Raw genomic sequence first — 27160 nt, forward strand, 5'->3', positions numbered from 1 at the left:
TTTTTTTTTTTTTTTATTTACAAAAGTTTTTATTAGGCATTTTACTTATAAAGTTTTTATGTGCCGGGAGTATTTTTCCTAACTTTGGGTTAGTAAGAGGGGGGCCGTAATCGTCGCGGCTACTCAACTGTTAATTCAACTATGTATAGGAAAGGAAAGGGGATTAACTGGGGTCACTTCCAAGAACAGTTTCCGTTAGGGTCCGGTGGTGGCTTCCTGTAGCTGTGGTTTCGATAGCTACCTCAGGGTTTTCGACTTCCTGGCCAGCCTTCTTTGTGGTGTTGTAGGACCCGTCGGATGAAAGTTTGTTCTAATAAATAGACGAAAAGAGCATTAGATAGAGTACAGACAGAGGGGAAGAGGACTAAACGACCAGATCAGACATTTTAAGATATTTGTATATAGGGTACAAATATTCAAGATCTAAGTTTGCCAAGATGTCTCGAATTGGAACACCAGGTAGTTTACTTCGGGCCCTAAGGGTATCCAGTAGCCAAGCCCTCGATCGATCAAACCGTTCACACGTCCACACAACATGATCAATGTCGTGGTAGCCATCCCCACAAACACAAACATTGCTTGTAGCTAGTTGTATACGAAACAAATGCGCGTCAAGCCGGCAGTGATTTGACATGAGCCGAGAAACCACGCGAATGAAATCGCGACTCATGTTAAAATGCTTAAACCATGCCTTCGTCGGAACCTTAGGGATAATCGTATGGAGCCAACGTCCCTTTGTGCCATTGTCCCAGCTAGACTGCCAAGCGTTAATCGCTAAAGTGCGAGGTATTGAAAAATATTCATTGTAAGTTATTATCCTCTCAAAAATTTCACCTTGTAACGCGCCCACCTTAGCCAATGAGTCCGCATTCTCATTGCCTTGAATAAGACAATGAGACGGGATCCAAGCTAAGGTAATCCTGTACGAATTTTCGATCAAAGCGCCCAATATCCCTGAAATTTCCAGCAAAAAATGGGAAGAGCGCTTCATCAGTTTCATCGATCGAATCGCCTCAACGGAGCTGAGACTATCCGAATAGATGAAATAGTGGTCTACGGGCAGTGTGCGAATGTGTTCCAAGCTACAATAAATTGCGGCTAATTCAGCAACGTAAACGGAGCATGGCTCTCGAAGCTTGAACGAAGCTTCAAAGCGCTCATTGTACACTGCGAAACCAGTCGCGCCGTCGATTCTGGAACCATCAGTAAAGAACATTTTTGTAGGGTCAATTTCACGTACTTTTGATGCAAAGATTGAAGGAATGACGTTGGGTCGGACGTGATCTGGTATTCCACGGATGTCAGCGGTCATGGACAGATCGAATTTTATTAAGGAACTACTGATCGGGTAAAAGTGACTCGTGTCCGAATTTAACAAAGAAGGGTTTATTTCTAACTGTCTAAAAGTTTTATAATTGTTTACATATTTTACATGCGGATTAATATTCATAAGCCTTTCCAAATTTTCTATCACCAAAGGATTCATAGTTACACTTCGAATTAGGAAACGTAGCGATAAATCGAAGAACCGATTTTTCAACGGCATTATTCCCGCCAGTACTTCGAGACACATCGTATGTGTCGACTGCATACAACCCATGGCAATACGCAAACAACGATACTGTATTCGTTCTAGTTTAATCAAGTGGGTTTTCGCGGCGGACTCAAAGCAAAAGCTTCCATATTCTATGACCGACAGTATCGTTGTTTGGTATAACCTGATGAGGTCCTGTGGATGAGCACCCCACCAGGTTCCAGTAATCGTTCGAAGAAAATTGATTCTCTTTTGGCATTTTTGTGTCAAGTACCTAATATGTTTTCCCCAGAGGCATTTAGAGTCGAACCAGACACCCAAATATTTAAAACTAAGAGATTGAGTTAGAGTTCTACCCATCATAAGGAGCTCTATTTGAGGAGGGGAATGCTTCCTTGAAAAAACTACTAACTCGGTTTTACTAGGCGAAAACTCGATGCCTAGATTCCTGGCCCAATGTGATAAATTATTTAGAGTTTCTTGTAACGGAGGTTTAATTTGAGTGCCTTTTTTACCTGTGATATGAACAACACAGTCATCCGCAAGCTGTCTTAGCGTGCAATTTTGTGCCATACAAGCATCGATCTCTCGGACATAAAAGTTGTATAGCAGGGGGCTTAAGCATGAGCCTTGGGGTAGACCCATGTAACTAATTCGTTCAACTTTGGTTTCTCCATGACTAAAATGCATGATTTTTTCAGACAACAGGTTATAAAGAAAATTATTCAAAATTGGTGAAAGTCCGCAAGAGTTAAGTTGACTAGATAGCACTTCTATGGACACCGAATCGAATGCCCCTTTGATGTCCAGAAATACTGCTCCCATCTGCTCTTTTTGGGCAAACGCCAATTGAATGTCTGATGAAAGTAATGCTAGACAGTCGTTCGTACCCTTGCCTCTACGAAATCCATATTGTGTACTTGACAAGAGATTGTTTGATTCAACCCATTTATCCAGCCGAAAGAGAATCATTTTTTCGAGCAGTTTCCGGAGACACGAGAGCATTGAGATCGGCCTATACGAATTGTAATCAGAAACTGGTTTTCCCGGTTTTTGGATGGCGATAACTTTCACCTGTCTCCATTCATGCGGCACAATGTTCATCTCTAAACACTTATTGAATAAATTCAACAAGCGTTTTTTAGCGGTATCTGGCAGATTCTTCAACAAGTTGAATTTGATTCTGTCCAGTCCGGGAGCTGAATTGTTACATGACCAGAGCGCAAGTGAAAGTTCGACCATCGAGAATTGATCCTCCGTTTCGGAACTATTCTCTGTATCCCGATAGTTTTTCTGAGCTGGTACTGCGTCCGGACAGACCTTTTTCGCGAACTGTGTCAGCCAACGACTCGAGCTTTCTTCACTTTCGTTCGAAGGTGTGTAATTTCGCATGTTTCGAGCTGTTTTCCAAAGCGTGTGCAGAGACGTTTCTCGAGATAACCCATCCACGAATCGCCTCCAGTACCCACGTTTCTTGCCCCTGATCAAGTTCTTAAACTTGCGTTCCAAGGACAAGTAACGTTGGAACTTCTCTGGCAATCCGGTTCTGCGAAACTCAACAAACGCCTTGCACTTTTCTCCTCGCGCACGTGAGCAGTCTCCATCCCACCATGGAGTGGGAGGTCGTTTTTGTATCGTCGAATTGTCATTCCGTCTGACCTGTGCCCCGATTGCACAGTCCACAATTGTTCCGGACATAAAACTGTACTCTGCCTCCGGAGGCAGTTCTTCCGTTGAGTCGATGGCTTCAATGACACCTGATGCATACTTTTTCCAATCTATATTCTTTGTGAGGTCATAAGGAATATTGATCTCTTCAGGTGGACTACGACCACTGGTGATAGAAATATTGATAGGCAGATGATCGCTTCCCTGAGGGTCTTGGATTACCTTCCACGTACAATCCAAGCTCAGAGAGGAAGAAGCTAAAGAAAGGTCTAAAATACTATGCTGTGATTGGGTTCCATTAATTCGAGTCACTTCCCCATTGTTTAAGACAGTCATGTTGAAGTCGTCGCACAGCTCATATATCATGTTAGCACGATCATCATCACGTGAGCTACCCCAGCCCACGCCATGGGAGTTGAAGTCTCCCAGAACTAGTCGGGGTTCTGGAAGAAGTGAAATAATATTCGCCAATTGGTTCCCGCTCACGCTTGAATTTGGCGGAATATATACCGAGGCTAGGCAAAGGTCTTGGCCTTTAATTCTAGCTTGGCAACTGACGACTTCAATACCCGGAGATGGTTGTAATGGAATACGATAGAAAGAGTGGCATTTCTTGATCCCCAAAAGAACGCCACCCCCTCTTTGCCCATCTCGATCCAGGCGAATAATATTGTGGCTATGGAAGTTGAAATCAGTGTTTGGAGAGAGCCAAGTTTCGCATAAGGCGAACACATCACAATTCAAATTGTGTACCAATACTTTAAAGGAGTCTAATTTTGGTAAAATACTTCTGCAGTTCCATTGCAATACAGAAACAATTTCTCTTACCTCAGTGGACGAGTTATTCATCAAAAGAAATTGCTTCTGCGATGAGGGTCATAGTGCAAGCTTTCTTTTTCAAGACTTCTCTTAAAAGAGGTACAAACATATTAATCATAGTCCTCCAACCTGCTGGTACGCTGAAAAAGTCTAGGATGAATGCAACAATTTCCGAAAATTTCATCTTACCATCAGCCGAAAAGCTGGGCAAACCGTTCGACGATGGATCAGATGCAGTTTCTCTGGGAATTGTTGCATTCCTGTTTGCTACTGATGGTCCTGAATTTTGAAGGGAAGTCTGGGGTTTTGACTTACCGGAAAGTGGAGGGAAGTCCTTCGGGGACGGATTAAAACCCGGAGGTCTCTGAATAGGAGGGGTAGAATTACTATTTCCACTTTGAGGATTTTTGGTTTTATTAACTTTGCTGGCAGCTAATCTGGATTGTGTGTTAGTTGTGCGTTTCCTTTTTGGAGCCTGTGAAACATTTTTTTTAACAAATGGCCCAGCTGAAGTTCCTTCGCATGGATCCTCCCCTTCGGATTCATAGTCACTTAGAAGGCCAAACTGGTTCTCTGAGACGATTGGCAAAGACTTCATCAGCATGTCTCTATATGATTTTTTAGAGCGAGTTTTCAAAGAAGTCTTGATTTTTTCCCGGCGCGATATGTACTTCGGACACGCCGAGAGAGCATGAGATTCCTCGCCTGTGCAATACAAACACTTGCTTACTGCTTGTACTTCACACGAAGCTTCCGCATGCTTCTCCCCGCACTTAGAGCAGCGTGCCTGATTGCAACAGTAGGCGGCCGTATGATCCAACTGTTTGCAATTCTGGCAGTACATGACCGAAGGCACATAAAGTCTCACAGGTAGACGAACCTTCCCGATCGCAACGAAATCAGGAAGTGCAGTGCCGGAAAAGGTAACACGATAGGAGTTCGACAGGGAAAATGTTCGTTCTTCCCCCTCGCCTGATGCTGATTTCAACTGACGCGCGTCCAGCACCTTGACCGTGGGAAGACCAGGGTCTTTGAATCGGCCAACCCCGGAATTCACAAGATCATCGACGGTCAAACCCTCTTCGGTTACCACTCCGTCAATTTCCACGTCACGAGCGGGAACGTATACGCGGTATTCGATCGTAAACTTCGGGTCACAAGCAATGGCATTCGCTTCCTTCAGGCTACCAACAACAATGCGCATCTTGTGCGGTCTCATCGGCTGGTAGCTGATTACGGAAGGGTAAGATCTGTCGAGGTCTCGGGCGATGGAAATCACATTAGGTGATTTCCCGTTCATTTTGGACCGGATGTAAACTACCCAAGGTCCCGTCGATTCAGGTTGGTAAACCCGACGACGAGGGGGCGGTTTAGGCAGCTCGTTAACTTCTTGAGGGTCTGGTGATGGTGGGGAGTTGCCAAACACAAAGGGAACCTGAGGGTTAGGGGTCTGTGGGAGGGGGGAAGGAGTATCTTCCGTGTCCGAGAGGTACATCGGTTGAATGTGGATATTTTGGGAAGACTGTTGTTCCAGAAGATATTCTTCGGAGAGGTCGTCCTCTCTAAAAGGAGGATGCATGCCTTCCTCGTCGCCGTCATCCGTTAGTCGGTTGCTTTCCGACATAACGGGCAAGAGTGGAGAGTCAAACCTTTATAAAAAAAAAAACTCAAACAAAATTTTGTTTGAGAAAAAAGATAAAAAATTAATATAAAAATAAAGTAAGAATAAAAGAAAAGGAAGATATAAATAAAATATATAAATAAAACCAAAAGGAAAAAAAAAAAAAAAACTTTTTTGGAAAAAAAAGTATAAAAACCAAAAAAAAATATTTCGAACCACCCTAGTTGGTCGAACCACTCTAACACAACTGGTTTCGAACGATCAACGTGGTTTCCTATCCGTCTATTATGACGAATGACCTTGCTGGCTGGCAATCGTGTACAACAGCGGGGCCTTTTGTTTTCGGCTGATGATGGTCTTCTGATGCGATGCCGCGCACAAAACTTAATCACTTTTGTGGTATCCGTAAATGATCTTGAGCGGAACTAATTGACTCAATTCGACGCAACTCGGAACAGTAGATCCAGCGGTATGGCTTTGGATTATATCCGATCAAATTTTTTTTAGTTCAGCGGATAGATCTTGGTTTCTACTTTCTAATGATGATTTTTAGAATATTTTAGAGTAAATCCTAATAACTCTAGAGCTGTTTTACTGAGGTAAGAATTCTGATCTTGAGCGGAACTACGCCGATCTTGAGCGGAACTACGCCGATCTTGAGCGGAACTAAAATATGATCTTGAGCGGAACCATTTTCTTCTGTCAACATCTTTAATAGCTCTTATTTCTAATACTTGTGTAACTGTGAAAACTTCAATTAATTTTCATCTTTGAAGATTTTAAAGTTCAAAAATTAATGTTTTACGTGAAAAAAAACTTAGCGTTCCAAAGCTGTTCTCAAAATATCCGTTCAAATTCATTTCTTGCTTAAAAAAAGTCCAATTTTCACTTTGATGCACTGTATCCTATTTTGAAAGAATCAATTCTCTAAACTAAAATTTTATTTTTTTTTAATCTCAAAAATTAAATTCGTAACAACATTTGATTGATTTTTTGAATGTGCGTGTTTAGGATGATACTGCCCCGAACAACTTTTGAAGGTAACGAGAAAGTTAGTAATACAAAAGAAGATGCCTTAAATTACAGATTTGGCAAAAAAAACTGTACATTGCTCGAAATCAATGTTTTTGAGAAAAAACTCTTAGTTTTTTTAAATCCTTATTCACTTAATTCCTTCAATTTTATTGGAAATTCATGATAAATTGGTTCATTTTTATATTTTAGTTGGTAAAAATCAATTTACGTTGAAAATCTATTCATACTTTTTCTTTTATATTTTAGTTGGGAAAAATCAGTTTACGTTGAAAAGCTTTTCATACTTTTCTAATTCAAAGTAAGGAACCTTAATTTTATATTGACCAAAAAAAATTATAATTATGGAAACCCATTCGAAATATAAAAAATTCTGTGAAATCTGTAAATATTTCAAAACATCGTATTCTGTGACACAGATGCTGTGATAAAAGTTTCCTCAAAATTTTGTAAAATAATAGATTTTACTGTGATTTCGGAAACCTTGCTGTAAGCAACTTATTCATAGACTAAAGTTCATAATAAATTCCAGTTTCTTATGAATTACGTTAACATTTATTAATATTAAAAATTTATAGAAACATTAATTATTTATCTCAATTGATAAAACGCAATTATTTCTCAAACCTATTTCCAGTTTGAGCTCAAGTATAAAGTCAAACACAAGGGATTAGGATAAGTTTACAATACCAGGCCACCAATTGAATCGTGAAATATTATAAAATAGCTAATGTGCTTTGCTACACTTTGTAAAACTGAAAGAATGTGTGTAAAAAACAATTTGAATTTTTGTTTATTAGATAGTATATCGTTTTCAATTGGTATGTGAACATCTAAAACAATCTCTTTGAAAGAAAGCTACTTCATAAAGTACGAACAGTAATGGCAATGAAGATTGATTTTTATTCTGAAATAATGACTTAACTTTATTGGCTTCATTAATTCTCGAATTATGCCAAAAAATATGTATGAAAGCCTTTCTCCTCCTTCTCGTCATCCCTCTAAAAGAAAGATTCAAAATCACATTACTTGAACCCCAAAAAAATAAACTTTTTGTATGCCTAGTTTGGTACGCTGTGACACCAATTAATTAATTTTTTTCCTATGCGAACTAAATTTTACACTTTTTTTCTTTTCCTAAAGCTGATAGAATAAGAAATATACAAAGCTGCTGCATACATTCAGGGGTAAAAACTGCGTGTGAGACATTAAGCATAACGCAGCGCACCTAGCGGTTTATTTCGGAAGCTAGTAGTTCCGCTCAAGATCAAAGATGGTTCCATCTCAAGATCATATTTTACTTTAAAAAACTACGTTATTAATTGATATTCTGATGGAAAACTTGTTAAAAAAAACCCGAATAATGCTTTTTTATGAGTTTTTCTACCATTTTAATCATTGAGAATCAGTTAACAACGGTCAAGAGTGACATAAATTGACGTTCAAAGTCAGCGTAGATTGATGAAAATTGCAGCAGAAATGCGTATGTTTTTAAACCTTCTGATAACATTATTTCAGCTAATAAATTTTAGCAAAAATGTCAATGCTTGTATGAAAAGATCTTGAAAAAGTGTTTTTTCAACAATTTGGTAAGATTCATTAACAATCATTGCCTAGAACTTAGAAAAAGTAAATGGTTCCGCTCAAGATCAGATTTTGACTAGTTCCGCTCAAGATCATTTACCCTAAATCAATGGATTTTTACATTGATTCAGAGTCGAAAAAAAAATTTCTTGAATTTAATTTAAATCTTTTGATTCAAAAATTTGGAACATTGGTTTAATGAAATAAAAATTCGATTCAATTTAAAATTTACTTGAATTAAGGAAAATGGATTTTGTTTCAATGTACATGAGGTTTTTGAATCAAAGATGTATTTTTTTTTTATCTCAATGGCACTACTTTTCGCTGCGTGTAACAGATTCAATTGTAATGGTATAATTTATTCAATTGTAATGGTATAATTGATTCAACTGTAGATATGATAGATTCAACTACAATTGTATCATTGATTTCAGGCATTCAACTATAAATATAATAGATTCAAGTGTAGTGGTATAATGGATTCAACTGTAAATACGATAGATTCAACTGAAGTGGTATAATTGATTCAATTGTCGCGACGCAGGCTTGTTTATGTTCATTTTTCTTTTTTCTCTCCGACGTGCAATAGTGTGCGTTTCTTTGCGCCACCTTAGTAAAAGTGTACCTCATTGACCCTTTAGGGCATCTGTATTCCTGGTCTATTCTTGGGTCTAATTTATACAAGAATTGAACCAAAGAAATTAGATCCGATCCAATGAAAATACTGGCAACTGCACTCGTGTTCCATAACTATCAAACGATTTAGAACTGCGTCAAATTGGATCCAAATCTCATCAGTTTTGGATCAATCCTTATACCAGCTCTAAAAAAAGTTGGGTTGAAACTGGTATAATAGATCACCAGTGCGGTTGCTCGGGTTGAAATTTGGGTCTAAACCGGCTGTTTGGACCACGGATATATACAGGTGCTCTTAGATTGCCACCTCCCTGATGCCTGCTCACTGTTTTCCACCCCTGGGTAAAAAGTATTCAAAAGTGAGTAGTTTTCTTCGTCCGTGCATGTGAAAAAATTTTGTAAAATGTGTAAAATAATTTATCAGTGCATGAACGAAAACATAAAAGTGTAAAATAAGTGGAAGAAAGTCGAAAAAAATTTTGAGTCATTCAATTTTTCTGCTTGTGTCCTTTTATTGAAAATATATTCAATATAGTTGTTTTTTTTAGGTATAGAGATTTAGAATCTTGATTGAACTCATATTGCTTTTGGGTAAATATCAATTAGGATCCAGCAACAATGGACACGACATACATAATCCACCTAATAAATAAATTGAATTAAGAGCCAACAAAATTTGAAAGTTTATTGACTATAAAAGTAAATTAAACATGGATACATCCAGTACCGAAAAGAAGCTAAGCGTAACCGTAAAGCATGATCAGCATTTGATCGGTGAGTAATCGTGAATCATTTTCCTAGCCTGAGAACATAAAAAATTGAACAGTCAGAGTAGTATGGAGCCTTATCAGAGTAGTGTATTTGTTTTTATTTTTTTCGTTCCTCAATTATCTGCTAGAAATTTTATTTCAGATTTCTTGACTTAGTCTGTTTGAAGGCACCGGAGGATTCAGTGCATAACGTCTCCTATCAGGATTTTGTTTTGTTAGACTTTCTGGCAATTTTGTATAGCTTGAAGGATATTAAATCATACATGAAAATCTCTTAGATGAAGATATCAAGTTTGGATTGAGTTCGCCATCTAAAAGTTAATAAAATGTTAATTTCCGCAGCAATTGTAACTAATTTACTGGACTGCCTTGTGGACAAGGATGAATCGCTGCGTAGCACCACCGAAGCATCATTGATAAGAATTGCCAAAAAACGGCATGACGAAATTATAGAAGTGTTTTGTGACTACCGTAAGAAGCACCCAAAGCTAAGTGAAACCCAATCTGCGATTATTCTGAGGTAGAAACTTTCAGTAGCACTCATTGCCATATGTACAATTAAAATATTTCTATATCGCAGGGTGATCGAGTACGTCGTTATTAATCTGCTAGATCAGATTACACACGAAACGGCTTCGAAATGCGTCGAGTACAGTGTGTACGAGATAATCCGCTCGCCGGACCAGCAATCAATAGTGCAAACGCCGTGTCGCGAGATTCTAGTTTCGGTCGGAAGACAACGCTGCAAAGAAGTCATGGACGTACTTACAAAACATGTTGAACAGCATCAGGTAGTACATTTTATGATATTACACTCGATGGGATCACTCGCTACGGCCAACATAATGGATTCAATTCCGCTGATAAAGCCAATCTTGGGTTATATTCTTCCCACGTTGTCGTCGATCAAGCATGACTTCGGTAAACAGGCATACGCTTTTGCGATCGGACGCTTTTGTGAAGCTTTCTGTGAATACAAGGAACACAAACGATTACATCAGAGCGAAGAGACTCCAATGATAACTGGAATAACGTATGACATTTCTGATGAAGTTGGAATAATCTATGATTTGTTCCAGTCGCAGTGGCTTTCATCACGTGAACCCAAGGTATCATTTGAAGTGCTTAATGCTTTATCGTTCATGTATCCATTGTTGCCAGTGGAAAAAATCAACGACGGTATATTGAAAATTATTCCCAACACATTAGCTTTGTATCGTCGAAGTGTGGACCGAAGTATGGTCACACAATATCTGGCCTCGATCATTAAAACCGTACTCACTTTGAACTCGAACCTTCTCTCAGGGGTATCAGACAACATTATTGCAACCTTATTCGATTTGGTTTGTGTGAATCCAGATTATGAAAAACCCCAAACAGTTAAGGGTCATTATGAAGTGTTACGTTGCTTCGATCTAATGGCCACCAACTATAGTGAAAAAATTATTGAAATTCTTTTGATTCACTTACGCAGTAACAATGAACGTGAAAGGATCAAATCACTGTTGGTCCTTACCCATCTTACAAATTCATCAGAACGTGTCGTAAGAGAGAAGAAGACAGAAATTTGTGTTCTTTTAAAATCCATGCTTACAGCAGAGCGCACTATAAAAATGAAAATGGTACTTCTCAAAACGATCGTAGCGTTCATGCAGCGCGAATTTATCCATGAAAAAGAGTTTATCACATTTCTTATCAGAGGGAGTTGCCGGTTGAATAAATTCAATACCGATAATGGTACTTTAGATGAATACCAGGAATTTGTGCAGGCATGCAATAATACACTCGTCATTCTCTCGTCAACAATTGGAACCATTGACGATATTTTGAAAATGGAACTGTTGCAAAGTTTCCTATGGTGAGTAAGACATATTTATATGTACTTTAACATGAATTAACTAATTACCATCAAGACGCCATTCACCGCCCAGACACCATTTACCGCCCAAAATCACCCTTTTGTGTGTATTTTGAAAAAACTGGGATGTTTTCTCCAAATATAAGACCTGTGTTCTGTGTCGGCATCAATGTTCGACCATTTCACTGAAAAAACATCACTTAATTATGCTAACTATAGCCAGAAATAAAATATTTGGTTTTTCGTTTCCGGTCAAATTATTGAATTCGACGCCTGTTAGCGAACTAGGCATTGCTGTACTCCTAGGGCAAAAAGGGTTTATGTTTACTAGATAGTACCTATTGGACCTAAAATCGACTTGAAACGATAGTTTTATTTTCGTAGAATAGATTTGCATCAAAAAATTTTCGATTTTTTCAATAGTTGTTGTTTTTTGAAGCGTTTAGTGATGGGCGGTAATTGGTGTATAAAAAAAAGTGTGGGTTCCTAATGACCGGTCACGCACAATTTCTTTGTTTTTAACGCATGTATTGTGTTAAATGTGTAAATTGTAAGAAGCATTTAGTTTGATTATGTTAGAAAATGATGTTTTATCGCTGAAAGTAACCGATTACTTGAGGTTGTTTGCCGGGAATCATCATTTTGTCAGTCAACGCACTTTGTTAAAATTTGTACTAAATTTGCGGAAAAAAAATCACAAAATGTATTCTCTAAAGAGCCAAAATATGGTTTTGACAGCTCGTTTTTTTTTTTTTTTTTTTTTTTTTTATGGCGTTTAAATAGCTCGGGGAGCTGACGCTGGAAATGAAAATTAGAATAGTTTGGAGAAGAAAATTTAAAGTTTAGAGAAGGCAGCGTAGAATAGTAAGCGATCTTGAGACGTTGGTTAAACCATCAAGCACTTCATTATATCCATGGAATATGGATAAAATGCAGTTCAAGATAATAAACCAACCCCTCCCGATACCAGTTGGAGGAAGGACATGGGCGGGTTCGAGACTGGCCTCTACATACTCCCCACGCATCTAACTACATTTAATTTTTGTGTTATCAAAAGAATCATTTTAACTTATATGTTTTTCCTTCCTTCGTCGTCGTCTGTTGAACGTCTGCTTCGTGTCTCCGCCCCAATTCCACTGGTATGTGTGATGGATTTCGTGATAGTTGTCTCGGGTTCCAGTCATCATATGACTCCGAATCGTATGCGCAGGGGTATATGAAAATAAAAGAAAGAGAAAAGGAGAGGAAAGAGAAATATAAAGGAAGGAATTAGTTCTTGCATGAAGTAATTGAAGTGTTATTTGCTGTTTTTCCCTAATTTTTTGCCTTTCATTTTCTAAATTTTGAAATTTTTGTTTTTCTTTTTAGAGTTTTTCCATTTCATTGCTAATCATACTATTTTACCAAAATATGGATGTGAGAGTTTGTTTTGCTTTTTGGAGCAAGCCTATTTCAAACTAATAAAAATTCTAGCTCAAATTAATAGTAGAAGTAAGCTACCTTATTCCTATCACAACATCACAAAATCATGAAAATTTACCAGAATATGGATATAAGAGCACATCTTACCGTACCCTACCTACCTCACATAGTTGAATGTTAAAATCCATCATAATTTACAAAAAATCTACATAGGGGTTCTATTAAAATATACCGCATGCCTATTGTAAAATGCCCGAAATCAGTAATTAGGACTACCTACTCATTGTTATTCTTCAAAACCGTACATTCTAATATATACTTCCATAGATGAATTTTAAACTAAACCGAAAAACGTAAAAATTTGCTAAAAATGAATAATTAAATAAAAAGCAAAAAAACGTCTTACCAAATGAAATATAACATTTTCCAACAACAGCATTCCCATCCAATGAGCCTCTAGTTCTTGTAAAATGCTTGATTTAAGAATAAGCCAACGAAATTCATAAACCGCAAATACACACTTACTAGAGCATTGGGGAGGCGAATACCATAACCTTTACCTAACATCGTAATACTTTTCACACGTTTTCTCTATTTTTAATTCTACAAGACTAAACCATCTAACTACCTAACCAAACGAATTATGCCCTATTGAAAGTATCAACTTTTATTATGGTAAATTGTGATACTTTCACTACCAAATGTTGCGATTGTTCTGCGGAAGGGAGGGCAAGTGTTTCAACTCCCATTCATCTTATCAACATGGATCATGAAAAAAAATAGACATCTTTGAACCTACTGCTGAATTTAAACTAAATAAAGATGTCCAGCTCCTCTTCTAATTTAGGCCATATTATGACACCATGTTTAACAAGATTGTGTGTAACGACACTGTCAGGAAAATGATGGGTTGATCCATCATTTTCACAAACATACACACCGCAGCCGTTAACCCATTGCAACTTAGGGTACGGAAAATATGGTTTTGACAGCTCGTTGTATGTAAAATACTAAAAAGAACAGTTTCCGTGTTGTTATGATAATTTTTCCTTGAGAAAACATTATCGATACCCGGAAAAGTCGAGTGGGCGGTAAAAGGGCCAGTTGAACACCCCAAAGTTTAGTTAATTATTTTGAAAAGCGTACATTTTTCGCATTCCACTAAATTTTTTATTTAAAGTAGAGCAGTTTTGGGATGTATTGGAAAAGAAAGCGAATAAAAATCTGACGTCGTTTTTTTATTACACATGTTTGAAGTTGAAAAACCGCTTAACTGGGCGGTGAATGGCGTCTTGATGGTAATTCAATTAACAATTACACTTCTGTATGTATTCCTGAAAAAAATAAAGAAATTCTAGTTGATTCTGCACCTATGTATTTTCAGGTATGAATATACTGGCGTGTGCAGTACTATTAGCAAATGTCTGGCTAATCTACTTGCGAAAAACCCCGAAATCAATCGCACCGAAGAGCGACGCAATCCATTCGATGAAAATGAACCCGTTGAGGATATACGACCGCCGAACGCTGTATCCGTGTTCGTACGTGCCTTAGCATTGTTGGGAAATTCCGAGGAACCAGGACGCATCCAGAATATATTACTATTTTTGAAGAGCTATTCGTCGAACCTATATAAACACCTAACGCCACTGTGGAACGAAAAAATCGGGGAAATAATTCTCGAAGTAACCAGCAACACCATTGATCAGGATCGATATGATGCATTAGTGTTTGAGTTTTTCCACGATACAATCAAAGATGTGGATGAGTTTAAATTTGTCGAATGTGTTATAGCTGAGATATTTCAACAATTACCTATGTATCAAACACCGTCTGCTCCGAATTCATCCCAACAAGAATATAAGATTCCCTTGTTAGATAGGGAAAAACGTATGTTGATCAAAGTGTTAGGCATGTGCCTTTGTCATTCCTTGGACGAAAATTTAATCGCCAACAAAATCGATCTGATTATTGGATTGGCTAAGGCAGAAAAAGCCGATAAAAATACTTCCCCAGAAGAGTTTGAAAGATTAGTACAAGATCATGCGCAAGCGCTTGGCTATGTTTCAATGGAACACGTGGATAAATTGATGAAAAAGTTACTGGCCCTGGTTATAGACGATGGAACAGTAAAAAAATCAGGAAGCTTCTTCTCAAATTTAAATTTTATAAAAGACACTCAAAAGGAAATGGACAATTTTAAAATAAAAGTGTTGGTGTTACAATCGCTAAATCATGTTGTTAGAAAAGCTCCTCATGAAAAAGTAGTGCGGCTATTTGACGAAAGTGTTATTAACTATCTAACGGCACAGTTCGACAACAAGGAAGTTTTTATAAAAAAATTGATTCTCAATGTGTTTCTGTGTTTGGCCGACATTCTTTTAAATAATCCAAATGCATTACCAGAAGATCATATGAATAATTTTAAAAACAAAAACGACCTACTTAAGATCTGTATGAACATAACAGGAGACTCTCATAATGAGTACTTGCCGTTGTTCCCTCTTATACTGAAACTGTCGACCTCACTGATTAAACTGAACGGACAAGATGAAACTGTAGATGTGAATTGTTTGCTTAACATTGCTTCCTTCTATTTTTTTACAACGGCTCAGAATTTGAAGAGCAAGTTTGATTCAATCGACGAAGACACTCGGAACAGCTACTTGGCAAAGTATCTGAATCTTTCGTTGCCCGAGCTTAATCAGTTCATCAAAACGATTCTGGAACAGCAAAATGGATCACCCGCATGTCTAGATGACATCAACTCCATACTGGAGATTTGGATGAAGGATCGTAATAAAGAGGTTCGCATCTGTGCTGGACACGTCTACAACAATACGCTTGAAGTTTACATGCGATCAATGAAAATTGGATTCGAAGCCCCTTCAAAGTTCAACCAAACCGGTAGCTTGCTCGGTAAAATTATTCCACGTTGTATCGATTCTAATGCTACTGTACGGCAAACGGGAATTGAGATATTGAAAAAGATTCTAGAAATCGCTTGTATCTATGAGACCCTAACTATAGCTGATAATCGAGTCGATTGGGTTAAAGAACTGGATGGAATACGAGATGAGATAGTTACGGATGATTCAAAAGATATCTATCGAATTGCCGCTAAATTGGCGAACATAATAGCGCAACGACTCTCTAGCTATCAATATGTACAGTTTAGTAAATGTTTACTGTACAGCCTGAATGATCCCGAACAAAGTTCAGCTATTGGAGCTTCTGTGGTGTTGAAACATTTCATGCAAATCAAAGGAGCGGAAATGTTTCATGCGATACCGGAACTAGTGAAAGAGTGTCTCTATGTAAGTTTATTTTTAAACAAAAAAAAAACAAAGTTATTGTGTTGTTACCATTTCATCTTATTTCAGGCTATCAAAATATGTGAGGTATCGAAAGCTCAATCTGCAGTACTGAAATCGCTGCTTGCCTTAACAAAACACCATCCAAAACTTGTGTGCAATGAAATACTGAGCCAAAGTTTGCCATTCGAAGAGTAAGTACATAGTACATAGGTACTTTAGTTATATTTATCGAAAAACCATTTTTTGGCTCTCCATTATATTTGATACTCCCGGAAAAGGGTCTTCTTAATTTCATACATAAATTTTCTTTCTAGAAATGTTTTGGAATTTTGGCGTACAATCACATTGGATCCAGAATTGGCAGGAATAATTATTGACAATTTTATAGGCACCGTCACCACATCATGCTTATATGAACAACAACATCAAGATAAACCACGAGACGAAGCTCAAAAAGCGGTTACGCTCTTGCCATTTTCCATTATTTGCGTTTTCAATGAACTATTCAAAAGTCAAGATATTAAATCAGAACTGAAGTCTCGGTTTACTGAAATATTTTGCATGCTTCTGTCAACGTTAGCTACTTATATAAATTTGCTTCCACCGTGCATTCATGTTATACCACAGGAAGGTTCGAACGTGACCATACCAAAAAGTGCTCGACTAAGCAAAACATCGTCTACAAAAGACGCCAGAATGAATCCGTGTCAAATAGCACTGGAGACCTATCAAAGTTTTCTAGATACATTGGGCATGCAGCAGATATCTAATGTGCTGAGTATTTGTCCCAATTTAGGTTCCAGCACTGATTTAAACAGTTTTATTGAAATTTTGACACCATTAAGTGTAGCCACCGCCAGTGAAGTTGGCATTAACTCTACAACCATGAAACAGATAGTTACGACATTAAGCAAATACGTTAGCAGCCCTTACGACACACAACGCGTTGCTTCCACTGGATTCTATTCTCATCTTGTTCCTTTGAAACCATGTGGCGAAATTAGTTCTGTAATTATGCTGCATCTCAATTCCTCGCTTAATGATCCAAATCCGCTAGTTCGAGGACTCAGTATTAGAGGTAAAGTAGTTTCTTCAGTACATTTCTAGCAGCACATGTAAATTCATTTTTATCGTTCCACAGGAATGGCATATCTGTGCAGTTTGACTGAGCACGACATCGAGAAGTATTCGGAAATGTGCCTAACAGCTCTGCTGAAGGGAATCGACGACTATAATAAAAACTGTTTCATCAATATTCCGCTGGAAAGTATGCGAGGTTTGTCTAAAATTCTCCAAAAATTACCACCGAACAAGTTTGAAATGTTTCAAATATCGTTGGCAATCCGGATAAAACCATTTTTCGAAAATGTTTCAAACGAATTACGTGAATCTGCTATCTTGCTTTTTGGAGATCTTTGTCATCAAAAAATGAATCAAACGCCACGGGAACAACAAGATGGACGAGAAACGAACGGTGACGAGGAGCTGGTCTCCGAATCACTTATCGAGCAGCTCAAGTCCAATTTGTGCTCGCTGTTGCTTCACTTATGCGAAGAAAATAGTCTTATAGCGAGGGTAACATTGTACTTTTCGTTTGAAATTAAAAGAATTGCTCAAATGGTATCTGATATTATTGTAGGCTTGCAAGATTACGTTGAAGAACGTATGTGCCCTTCTTGGGACAATCAAAATGAATGAACTTGCCCAAAACCATCTATTAGAACATGGACAGCTTCAATACGGAACTTTTGTCAAGGATTTTATCAAACTAATAGTAAGTATTGAATTATCTTATCTTTAATTTGGTATCTTGTGAAATTTTTAAATCATAAAACAATTAGGACTGACACTGCACTTGAAGCGTTTTTGAAAAGTTAAATCGCAAAACTTATACATATTGGTTTTTCAACTTTCAAGGGCGAAGAGCTGTCAGAGTCAATAAACGATTTTATCGATGCATGTATCCCGTTCCTAAGAAGTCAATGGCCAGAAATTCGAGGCAATGCTGCAATATTGATAGGTAATCTGCTTCGTAGCGCGCGGAATCTTACACAATATAAATTTTCAAATATTTTTCTATATTATACTAGGTTTATTGCACGCACATAATAGAACTAGGCAGCAAATGGACGCTGCTGGGCACAAAATAGCGCAGCTCCTTAAAGATGAAGACACTAGCGTGAGAGCCAAAGCTTCCGAAGCACTAGGTTATATCTATGGTGATTATTGAAAACAAACAATTTAAGTAAGTATATGGGCTTTTTAAATTGTTATACTGGTACGTATTTGAAACACGGGATCTTAGAAATACTGGGCGCTTAAATTTATACATAACAAATAGAAATGGATTTTTTTCGAATATACCTTATATGCTTAAAGTCGTATTTTGTATGCAATAAAAAGAAATAATTTATTCATTACAGCATGAAGTATTTTGTTTGGTTTGAAAGAAAGCATTAAACGAATGGGAAATATTGAACCCTTCCGCTAGACCAACCTATGGTAAGAACAGTTTTCATTTTTTCATTTGCTCTTCGTCCTAAATTTTCTTGGAAAGTTATGCAAGACGCACTCTCTACGCCGATGCCAGTAAGAAAACACGAAGGTGTAATATTAAGCTGACTACGATTCACAACGGTGTTAAAAATTGCAATCGCTGAAGTATCCTTGAATATAACAGCTAGGTACTGGCTCTGTGGACACCATGCTAAGGCTTGTGGGTGACCTCCAACTTCTGTTTGGCCTATTGTGATCTTCGACAGGTCAGCGATAGGTAGTGCTGATTTCGGTACAAATGATGACGTGAATACCTCATCTTCGATAAAACTCAAACAATACAGAAAACATTCTTCCGAAGTAACGAAAAGTATGTGTGACCCAGTCTGCGACCAAACAATCGATTGAACAGTGCCAGAGTTGATCGTCCACCGGTCCGAGCTCCATTTGCTTGTTTGCCACACACGGAATACGTAGCTTACTGTTGTGGAACATAACCGGGACCCCGTCGGAGACCATTTAAGTAGCCCACAGGGTGGTCCTACGCGGTTTAGAGGCGCCTGTTTGTTTTGATCAACATCCCAAATGAGTATGTCAGAGTCATTAATGCTTGTCGTTGCTAATAAACATCCATTAGGACTCCATTCCACTGACGTTACTGGAAAATGATTACCATGTCTCAGCTGCGTAGCCTGAGATAGTGGCCTGGTGATGAGGCTATTGGGATCCACGTTCCAAACCAGTGTTCCATTTTGGCAGCCAACAGCTAATTCTCCAGCAGTAAATGGCCGCCAGGCTATCGAGCTGATGGATTTTTGAAGTCCGCTCTTCAGGATAGGCACAATTGAAGGATCGTCGCTATACACCCTGATGCTGTCGTCTAGAGCTGCGATAGCTATCTTGAAACAGTTTGGATGCCAGCGGATACACCTTATGGAACTCTTGGCCCATTCTCGAGTTTGTGTATATTTACCGACAGAATCTACGCCTTGTTCCTTCAGATGAGGTTTGAGAAAATATTTGACTCTGTTTCCGAAATCCACCAAAACTAAAGCATATCGCGCCAAGGAGCTTAGAATTGGATTGGCACTAGTGTTGGCAGCTACATTTAGAGCTTCCACTGAGCCTTCTTCGAAAAAAGTCCGAGAAAGGCGTTTTATCAGGGTCTCGTTAACGGGAATCATGAGAGTACGACGATCCTCCCGTTGGTGGATGCCGGCGTGATGAAACAATTCTCTTCCAATATTTATTTCCGGATATGATAGAAGCTGCTGAAACGGGGCGAAATTGCTATAGGTTTATAAATTTATTACTTTTACCACAGCTGAATTTTACTAAGAAAACATTTTGAGGAATCGCTCCAACTGAGTAGTTTTGTTGTGAGCAACATAGGTAGGTCTCCCGCAGAAAATGTTTTTTGGACTCCGATCAACGATTGATGTTGCAATTATTTTGCTAGTATTTCACACAATGATGTAAGTATAGTACAAAATGACTAAAATTTAAACATAATATTTCTTACTTGTATTTTTTTTATTCCAAGCTTTTTTAGAAAATTTGTCGAATGTAGCATGTAGCATAATCAAACTTCTTTGGTTTTTCTTAAGGCTAGTCCACACTAGGCAACATGAACTGTGATTTTTGTTATGAGACGAACTTTGTTGTCTGTTGTTGTTGTTGGAAACCTGAGACGGTCTCAGTGTCTCCCGAAGAAAATGGGATACGCTGAGACCGTCTCGAGACGAACCGTCTCCTAGTGTGGACTAGACTTTAGCGTCTCCTTTTTTCGGGAGACACTGATCTCATGATTCCAACAACAACAGACAACAAAGCTCGTCTCATAACAAATATCGCAGTTAAATTTTTTTTGTATGAATAGTCCGTTGCCAAAAAAACAAATTAAGTTTAAGTTTATTATTCGAAATTACGGTAGCCTCAAAGTTACATATAACTGTTGTACAAGGTCAAGGATAGTAAACGTTAAGTGAGATTACAAAATAACATTCGGTTTCTTGAAATTTCATTTTTAAAGTCGAATCACTGACGTAGCATCTTCTTGAAAACGGCCATAGATTCCGCCGTTCTGGATTGAAGTGGAAGACTGTTCCAGTGTGAAGTGCCGTAGACCAGGAACGAACGTGACTGCGTTAAATGGTCAATTTTAATCAATATGTGATTTTCAGTGCATTGAAGTTATAGGTAATGTAGATAATTATTATAAATGAAGCTATTGTATTTTCAATATTATTTTATGTTTCCTTACAATTAAAGTAAAAATGTTGAAAGTGATTTTTTGTCAATTAAATATATTGATTTTTCCTGGGATTCCTAAATTTTGAAGTTATTTTTAGGATCATGGTGTTCTTTCATAGATTCCCTTCGGGCCCGAGGAAAACCACCTTACGTTCCAGTGAGAGACGTGCTAGCTGTGCTAGATTTGGACTACATGTTCGAAATCTACCTCTATCTAAAAGCTATCGATCTCCGTCTATAACCCTATTTTATTTTCATATTTCCCTTTCTATCTTCTTTTTTCTTTAAAAAAAAGTGCTAGACTAAGAAAATGATTGTGAAAAACAAAAAACGAGTGTGGCTCCTTAAAACTTAATCGTATGAGCCGTTTCAAATAAAGAATTATAAAAAAAAAAAAAAGGATCATGGTGTTGAAATTATCTGCAGAATGTTCCTTTAAAGATCGAAACTACTATCATTCAACGAATAACAGAATGCCTGAGATATGTAAAATACTCACAGTGCTGGTACTGTTCGCAACAACTTCATTGATAGGAAGCGAGCAGATCCGACCATCCCGTTCGCAAATGGAAATCTCTCCGTTTTGCGGAAGATCTGGGAATGAATCCAACGCCGCCATAGATGATGTTTCTATTTTGTTTATATAGAGGATTTCAACTAGAGCATATGTTAGATATTTGAACTAGTTCTTTAAAGATTAATTTTCGTAAACGTAAAGGAATTTATTCACGGTACACAGTTTTGCACTCTTCCGCGAAAATGTTACTTTCGTTGAGCCCGGTGAAAATGACGGTTTTGGCGGAAACAAACAAAAACATATGCGAACGTTTAGAAATTCGTCGTGCAGATAGCGCTGCTGTCGCTCAAATTAGGTCAACTGCCGCGTGTACTAAACGCACCTAAAAACCAGTTTTCTTCGCAGGAACCGAAAATCTCAACTGACACTTGCTTCCAATTGCATCCGCGAACGTTCAGAATATTGTACGGCGAAGATCGGCTTCTTATTTGAAAACGGGAAGACGCCAATTAAAAGTATCAATCAGATCAGTGCATGCAGGTGTAATTTTCGATCTAGCAGTTAAAACCTGAATAAAAACTCTACAGTGCAGATATGTACGATCAAAAGGAAGATGAACGAGGCTATCTGGTATACGCTAATCGTTACAACGGTTGCACCCAGAACGATAATCCTAATTTAACTTATGTGGTAAGCAAGATCAATGAGAAGTTCTCCTCCTCCAAGTACAGTACGTACCGATGCGCCTGTAAGCTTTTTGCGTTGCAAAAAGCACTTCACAGTAAGTACCTTCTACCTGAACATCTTCTATCTTGTATACTTAAAACTTGACTCGAAATCAGAATCGCTATTCGCATGTTGAAATGTCCTTAGCAAATAACTACAACAGAAATAATGAATTAACAATTGCATGTTGATCAGTATTTTTTTTTAATCCACACTTTACCACCGTTGTGTCCCACAAGAAACCCCAGAACTTGGTTGAATCTAATGTAGTTGAATATGTAAAAGTCGTTAAGAGACTAAAAGTTCTGTGCTAAAAGGTGTTCAATTAACAACTTACAACTTATTTTTTATAACTAATATAATAAATAACCAGAAGCTCAGATATGAAAACATGTAGGATAATTTGAATCCATCATTTGGATCATAATGAGAGCTGTTGATTATGACTAGAAATAAATAACAGATACCTCTGCTGAAATGTATTAATCCATACTTCCAAAAAAATAAAAGTTTTTTTAAATACTTAGCTTAGTTTTGAAAAAAAAAAAAACTAGAGTAATGCGAGATTGATATGTTTTATAATTTACGCACTAGATGTATCAATTTTTATTTTTATTGAAACAGCATTTAGTTCATTTAAACGATGGAAGGTTCACGCATCCAATAAAGATAAATGTTATGTAAAAAAATATCCAATTAAAATATATTTTTTTTAAAATTTTCAGCTTGCTATATTCCTTACCAAACTGTCTGCACAATACTGGAACGTCATCGTTTAAATCTCATTGATACGGCCCCCGCAATAAAGGCATCACAACTGACTGCCATCCTCCATGATGTCTACTTTGCTGCAGATCAATTGGGATATTTCACAGACCTTACACAGCGTCCAAATAGAGAAACACTTATCGCTACCTTAGCCGGTCTGTTTTGGGCTGTTTATGATCCCAAACGATGCAATCCACTCTCAGTGTTGGAGGTTAAGCAAACGTTTCTTCTGCTCTGCGAAACGCCAAATTTCGATCAGATCATATGGGAGCATTACCAGCTGACGAGTGATCATAACTTATGCGTATCGCGACACCGCTTTGAGGCAATGTTATTGAATTTGGCTAAGCTGTTATCCTTTGTAGGAGAACCGGACCATCTTAGAACTAAATTGGTACAAGAAATTGTTAGTGAATGTTTCTTGAACTTTCCTGGACTCGTGGGATTAACGGAGTACCAATTCTCTTGCCTGTGGAAATTATCGTCCAAGTTTTCGTACTATTCAAATATACTTTCCCTTTCAAAGCGTTTAAAAGATTCCGAATACATCATACACAATGTTCAATGTAGTGCTTGTCGAGGTACTATTCAGGGATTGCGGTTTAAATGCCAGAAATGTCGGAATCTTTCGCTATGCATTGATTGTTTCAGTCAAGGTTTTACCAGTAAAGGCCACAACATTGGTCATAAAATGTTTGAAATAAGCACAAATGTTAGTTAAATGCCAAACAATTCGTTCGAAACACCAAAAATAATTTGTTTTTCATTTCAGGAAACAACATCAAACAAGTTTTGTACCATATTCTGGAAAATATGCAATTTGTTTACAAGGTCACAAAATTCAGCGAGTCTTGCTCAACCACAATCCACATTTGACAATATGGAAGCAAAACTAATTGATACTAATGCAGTGGAATTACAGGAAATAGATCAACCTCCTGCAGCTAGTAGTACCTTAAGAGGTGGTACCTGCGGTGGTACCACTCTTTCTCATTCACTCAACTCTACAAGCTGTGCATCGCTTCGAAAAGCGTCTAGCAAGAATACGAGCATTTTTAGCAATATTGAATGTCACCTATTCACCAGTAGCCAGAGCCAAAACTTGAGTGAGAAACTCTCTGCCGTGCTTGAATTATTAGACGACGACAACGAAAAGTATCGGATTAAATTGGCAAACTTGAAAGCAAGTGGAACAGTAGAAAAAGCTTTGTTAGATTATTTCGATGAACACTGTAAGCTTGTGGCTGAACAGTTGAAAGTTCTGAAAGAAGTTGGTAGTAAGATGAAAAGAGGTTTTCCCCAGAGTTCCAGCACGCCGTACCGCAACCAGGAGAGTGAAAGTAAGAAGCGAATATCTCTTTCAGCTGTAGCACTCGAGCGTTCGAGTACGTATTTGATTATTTAATTTGGTTTGACCTACTAACTGTTATTTCTTTTACAGTACATGGAGCCGAATTGAACAAATCTTACGTGAACGAACAACAACCGGCAGAGCTTTCAGTACGAGATGTTAGCTCTTGGTTTCATTTGAACCGTCCAACCGATACGATGCTTGCAGAATTGGAACGCTCAAATGAAAACGATTCTAAAGAGCGCGGTAACAATTTATCTACTGTAGACGAACTTAATCGATGTATTGATAATTTGAAAATCGACACACAAATGACAAACTTCAAAGATTTGCTTTTGAAGGTTCGAGAGATTGTTGATGATTCATACAGCGATAACACGGAGCTAGCTCGAACAACCCAACAGCTTGAAAAAGCCCTTGATCATATTATTGCAGAAGAAGAAAGGAAAAGAATTCTTAGTGCTGCAGTTTGAGGCCGTTTCTTCCAGTTTCTTCAAACATCTTATTTTATCAGAAACATATCAAGGACATTGTACACATTAAGACAGACAGTATTTTTAAAATAAAATGTAATGAACCAACAGAAACAAGTTTTGCATATCCATAGATTTTTATGAATCTGTAACAGCTGTTTTTAATTCTTCTAGCATAGTATCGATTTGTTGATCCAATGATAGAATATGGCCTATGTTGCAATTTTCAGCCCCTATGAAGGTCACCACTAAGGGGATTTTATTCATCTGGACTACCTGGTAATCGGCATAAACTGAGATTATATTTCTATTTTTACCCAGGCCCAGTTTGTTGGACTGTTCAGCCGCTAGCGTAAAGGTGGATAGGAATGCGGGCTTCATGATAATTTCGGTGGATTTTTCCTTTTCCAAATTTATGAGCGGAACACCATCGCGATCTGTAACCATAACGCATCGTAATCCAGAGACTCTATATACGAAAATAATTTCATGAATGGGCGTTACGAATTTCATCATTTTGAAATTATAAGTATTACCTCTGTAACATATTGTGGAAAAACTTTTTTACGTCATCAGTCATCCTGGAAGCTGGGAAACGATTTGACTGAGAATGGAAGATGATTTTTCTATTAAAAATGAAAAAATAATGGAATAAAGGATACAGCTCTTTAAAGTTTTGATATCGACAAAAAATATAAACAATCAACTTCACGCTCGGAAGAAAGTATTTGTTTGTGATTAGAAATAACAGTTTTACTTGCTTTGCGATGATTTTGTACTGAAAAAATATATTTAGTAAAATATTGGTTCCTCTACTGATTTCAAGAGTTCAATATTATAATCACTAAACTTTATTAGAAAAAAAAAATTTACGACATATATATTCATGGAGTGAAAGAAATCATGTTATATGTACACTGCAAAAAATACATCGCATTAGGGCTACGGAAAGAATTTTAATGTTGAAACCATTTTAAGTTTCATTATTTTTATACTTTTATTTGTGTTCCAATTCAGTTCCAATCTCCGTGGTTAAATTGAGTTTTCAATTAGAAAGGTAAAAGCTTCGCGACAAAAGCTCGGATCGATTGGAACCAATTCTACAGTAAGTTCTTTTAAATCGATCGGAATTTTGTTTTTCTAGCGTCGCTTCTCTTATATGTAGGTTCATTAATGTTTCCTAACTACGAAACGTCAAACATTTATCTGGATCGCGGATACCAGTTCTAAAAAAATGTTGAGTTGAATCTGGTCTAATGGACCACCACTGTGGTTGCATTGGTCGGACTTTGGGTCTAAACCTGCTGTTTGGACCACGGATACAGGTGCTCTTAGAGCAACAGTTCGGGTCTAAACAGCCGGTTTAGACCCAAACTCCGACCCGAGCAACCGCATTGGTGATCTATTATACCAGTTTCAACCCAACACGCTCTTTTTTTTAAACTCAAAATTAAGTAGTTTTGGTTCAAAACAGCACCTCGGTGGCTTCCCTCAACTTTGAGTTTGACTGGGCAATAGCAAAACTAAGTTCTGATAGGCATACTCAATACTAAGTTCGACAGCCGAACTCGAATTTATCCTTTTTTTTTCGAGGGTAGCTTATTTTCAGGGAATTGAAGGATGATTTAAATTTGTTGTACCCGGATGTTGCTGTTCCGGTACATTGCATTGCAATTACAGAGCGGTGGAAAGTTTTGACATTTCAGTTCGCTCTGTGCTTTGGTACGTATCAGACCTATATCGTTGTGAGCTGTGTTGAGCGCATTCTAATTCTCTTGTATTTCTTTCATTCTTTGCATTGAAAATGCCTGACGGCGATGATTCGGAACCACCGGTTAAGGAACGCCGAGTAAGAAAGTATCCTGAATCTTATTCCGGCCCGGTCATTGTTATCGTGGAATCTGTGACAGGTTCTAACCTTGCATGTGCCAAAATAGCCAAATATATGATGAAAACATTTGGCGATGATTATGTACGTGCTATGCCCATATCGAAAACAAAACTGAAGATCCTCTTCCAAACGAAAGAATCGGCAAACACTCTTGTTAAGAAGCAAATTGCCGATCTCCGTTTTGTAATCCCACAGCGGTTAGTTGAATGTCTCGGGGTTGCATATATAGAAACGGATGTGAAAGATGAAGAACTGATAACGGCTCGTGCATATGAAAAATGCAAATTGATACAACAACATAACCCTGAAATCGTTGAATGTCGTAGAATTGTGAAGAAACAAGATGGTCTCGATATTCCTCTCTACACAGTTATTTTCACTTTTAGTGGATCGATCCTACCCTCGCATGTTGAGTTAAACAAAG

At 37.7% G+C, this 27160-nt stretch overlaps 4 protein-coding genes across 8 annotated transcripts; 2 read left to right on the forward strand and 2 right to left on the reverse strand.

Moving 5' to 3' along the window:
• Positions 1-21880, reverse strand: LOC129739223 (aladin-like). 4 transcript variants are annotated; one of them, XM_055730648.1, is made up of 2 exons: positions 21510-21880; positions 1-310 (listed from the first exon to the last, which is right to left on the reverse strand). In XM_055730648.1, the coding sequence occupies exons 1-2, from the start codon at positions 21627-21629 to the stop codon at positions 164-166; spliced, it is 267 nt and encodes an 88-aa protein (XP_055586623.1). In that variant the 5' UTR covers positions 21630-21880; the 3' UTR covers positions 1-163. The 4 variants fall into 4 exon arrangements, with proteins under 4 accessions (XP_055586623.1, XP_055586622.1, XP_055586620.1 ...); XM_055730647.1 differs by lacking the exon at positions 1-310 and adding an exon at positions 18646-20047 and having other exon boundaries at positions 21510-21831; XM_055730645.1 differs by lacking the exon at positions 1-310 and adding an exon at positions 18646-20028 and having other exon boundaries at positions 21510-21829.
• Positions 9327-18629, forward strand: LOC129739219 (maestro heat-like repeat-containing protein family member 1). The gene is made up of 10 exons (XM_055730640.1): positions 9327-9668; positions 10007-10184; positions 10245-11522; positions 14329-16261; positions 16328-16452; positions 16576-17339; positions 17403-17836; positions 17901-18035; positions 18179-18281; positions 18352-18629. Exons 1-10 carry the CDS (start codon positions 9605-9607, stop codon positions 18489-18491), a joined length of 5154 nt encoding a protein of 1717 aa, XP_055586615.1. The 5' UTR covers positions 9327-9604; the 3' UTR covers positions 18492-18629.
• On the forward strand, positions 21867-24950 carry LOC129739221 (dystrobrevin alpha). 2 transcript variants are annotated; one of them, XM_055730642.1, is made up of 4 exons: positions 21867-22308; positions 22979-23733; positions 23794-24361; positions 24463-24950. In XM_055730642.1, exons 1-4 carry the CDS (start codon positions 22122-22124, stop codon positions 24843-24845), a joined length of 1893 nt encoding a protein of 630 aa, XP_055586617.1. In that variant the 5' UTR covers positions 21867-22121; the 3' UTR covers positions 24846-24950. The 2 variants fall into 2 exon arrangements, with proteins under 2 accessions (XP_055586617.1, XP_055586616.1); XM_055730641.1 differs by having other exon boundaries at positions 21869-22308; positions 23794-24406.
• On the reverse strand, positions 24924-25565 carry LOC129739226 (ragulator complex protein LAMTOR3 homolog). Its single transcript, XM_055730652.1, has 2 exons — positions 25382-25565; positions 24924-25314 (listed from the first exon to the last, which is right to left on the reverse strand). The coding sequence occupies exons 1-2, from the start codon at positions 25423-25425 to the stop codon at positions 24984-24986; spliced, it is 375 nt and encodes a 124-aa protein (XP_055586627.1). The 5' UTR covers positions 25426-25565; the 3' UTR covers positions 24924-24983.
• Between the last annotated feature and the right edge of the window lie 1595 nt (positions 25566-27160).

Source organism: Uranotaenia lowii, chromosome 1, assembly GCF_029784155.1.
Source record: "Uranotaenia lowii strain MFRU-FL chromosome 1, ASM2978415v1, whole genome shotgun sequence".
Lineage (NCBI taxonomy): Eukaryota > Metazoa > Arthropoda > Insecta > Diptera > Culicidae > Uranotaenia > Uranotaenia lowii.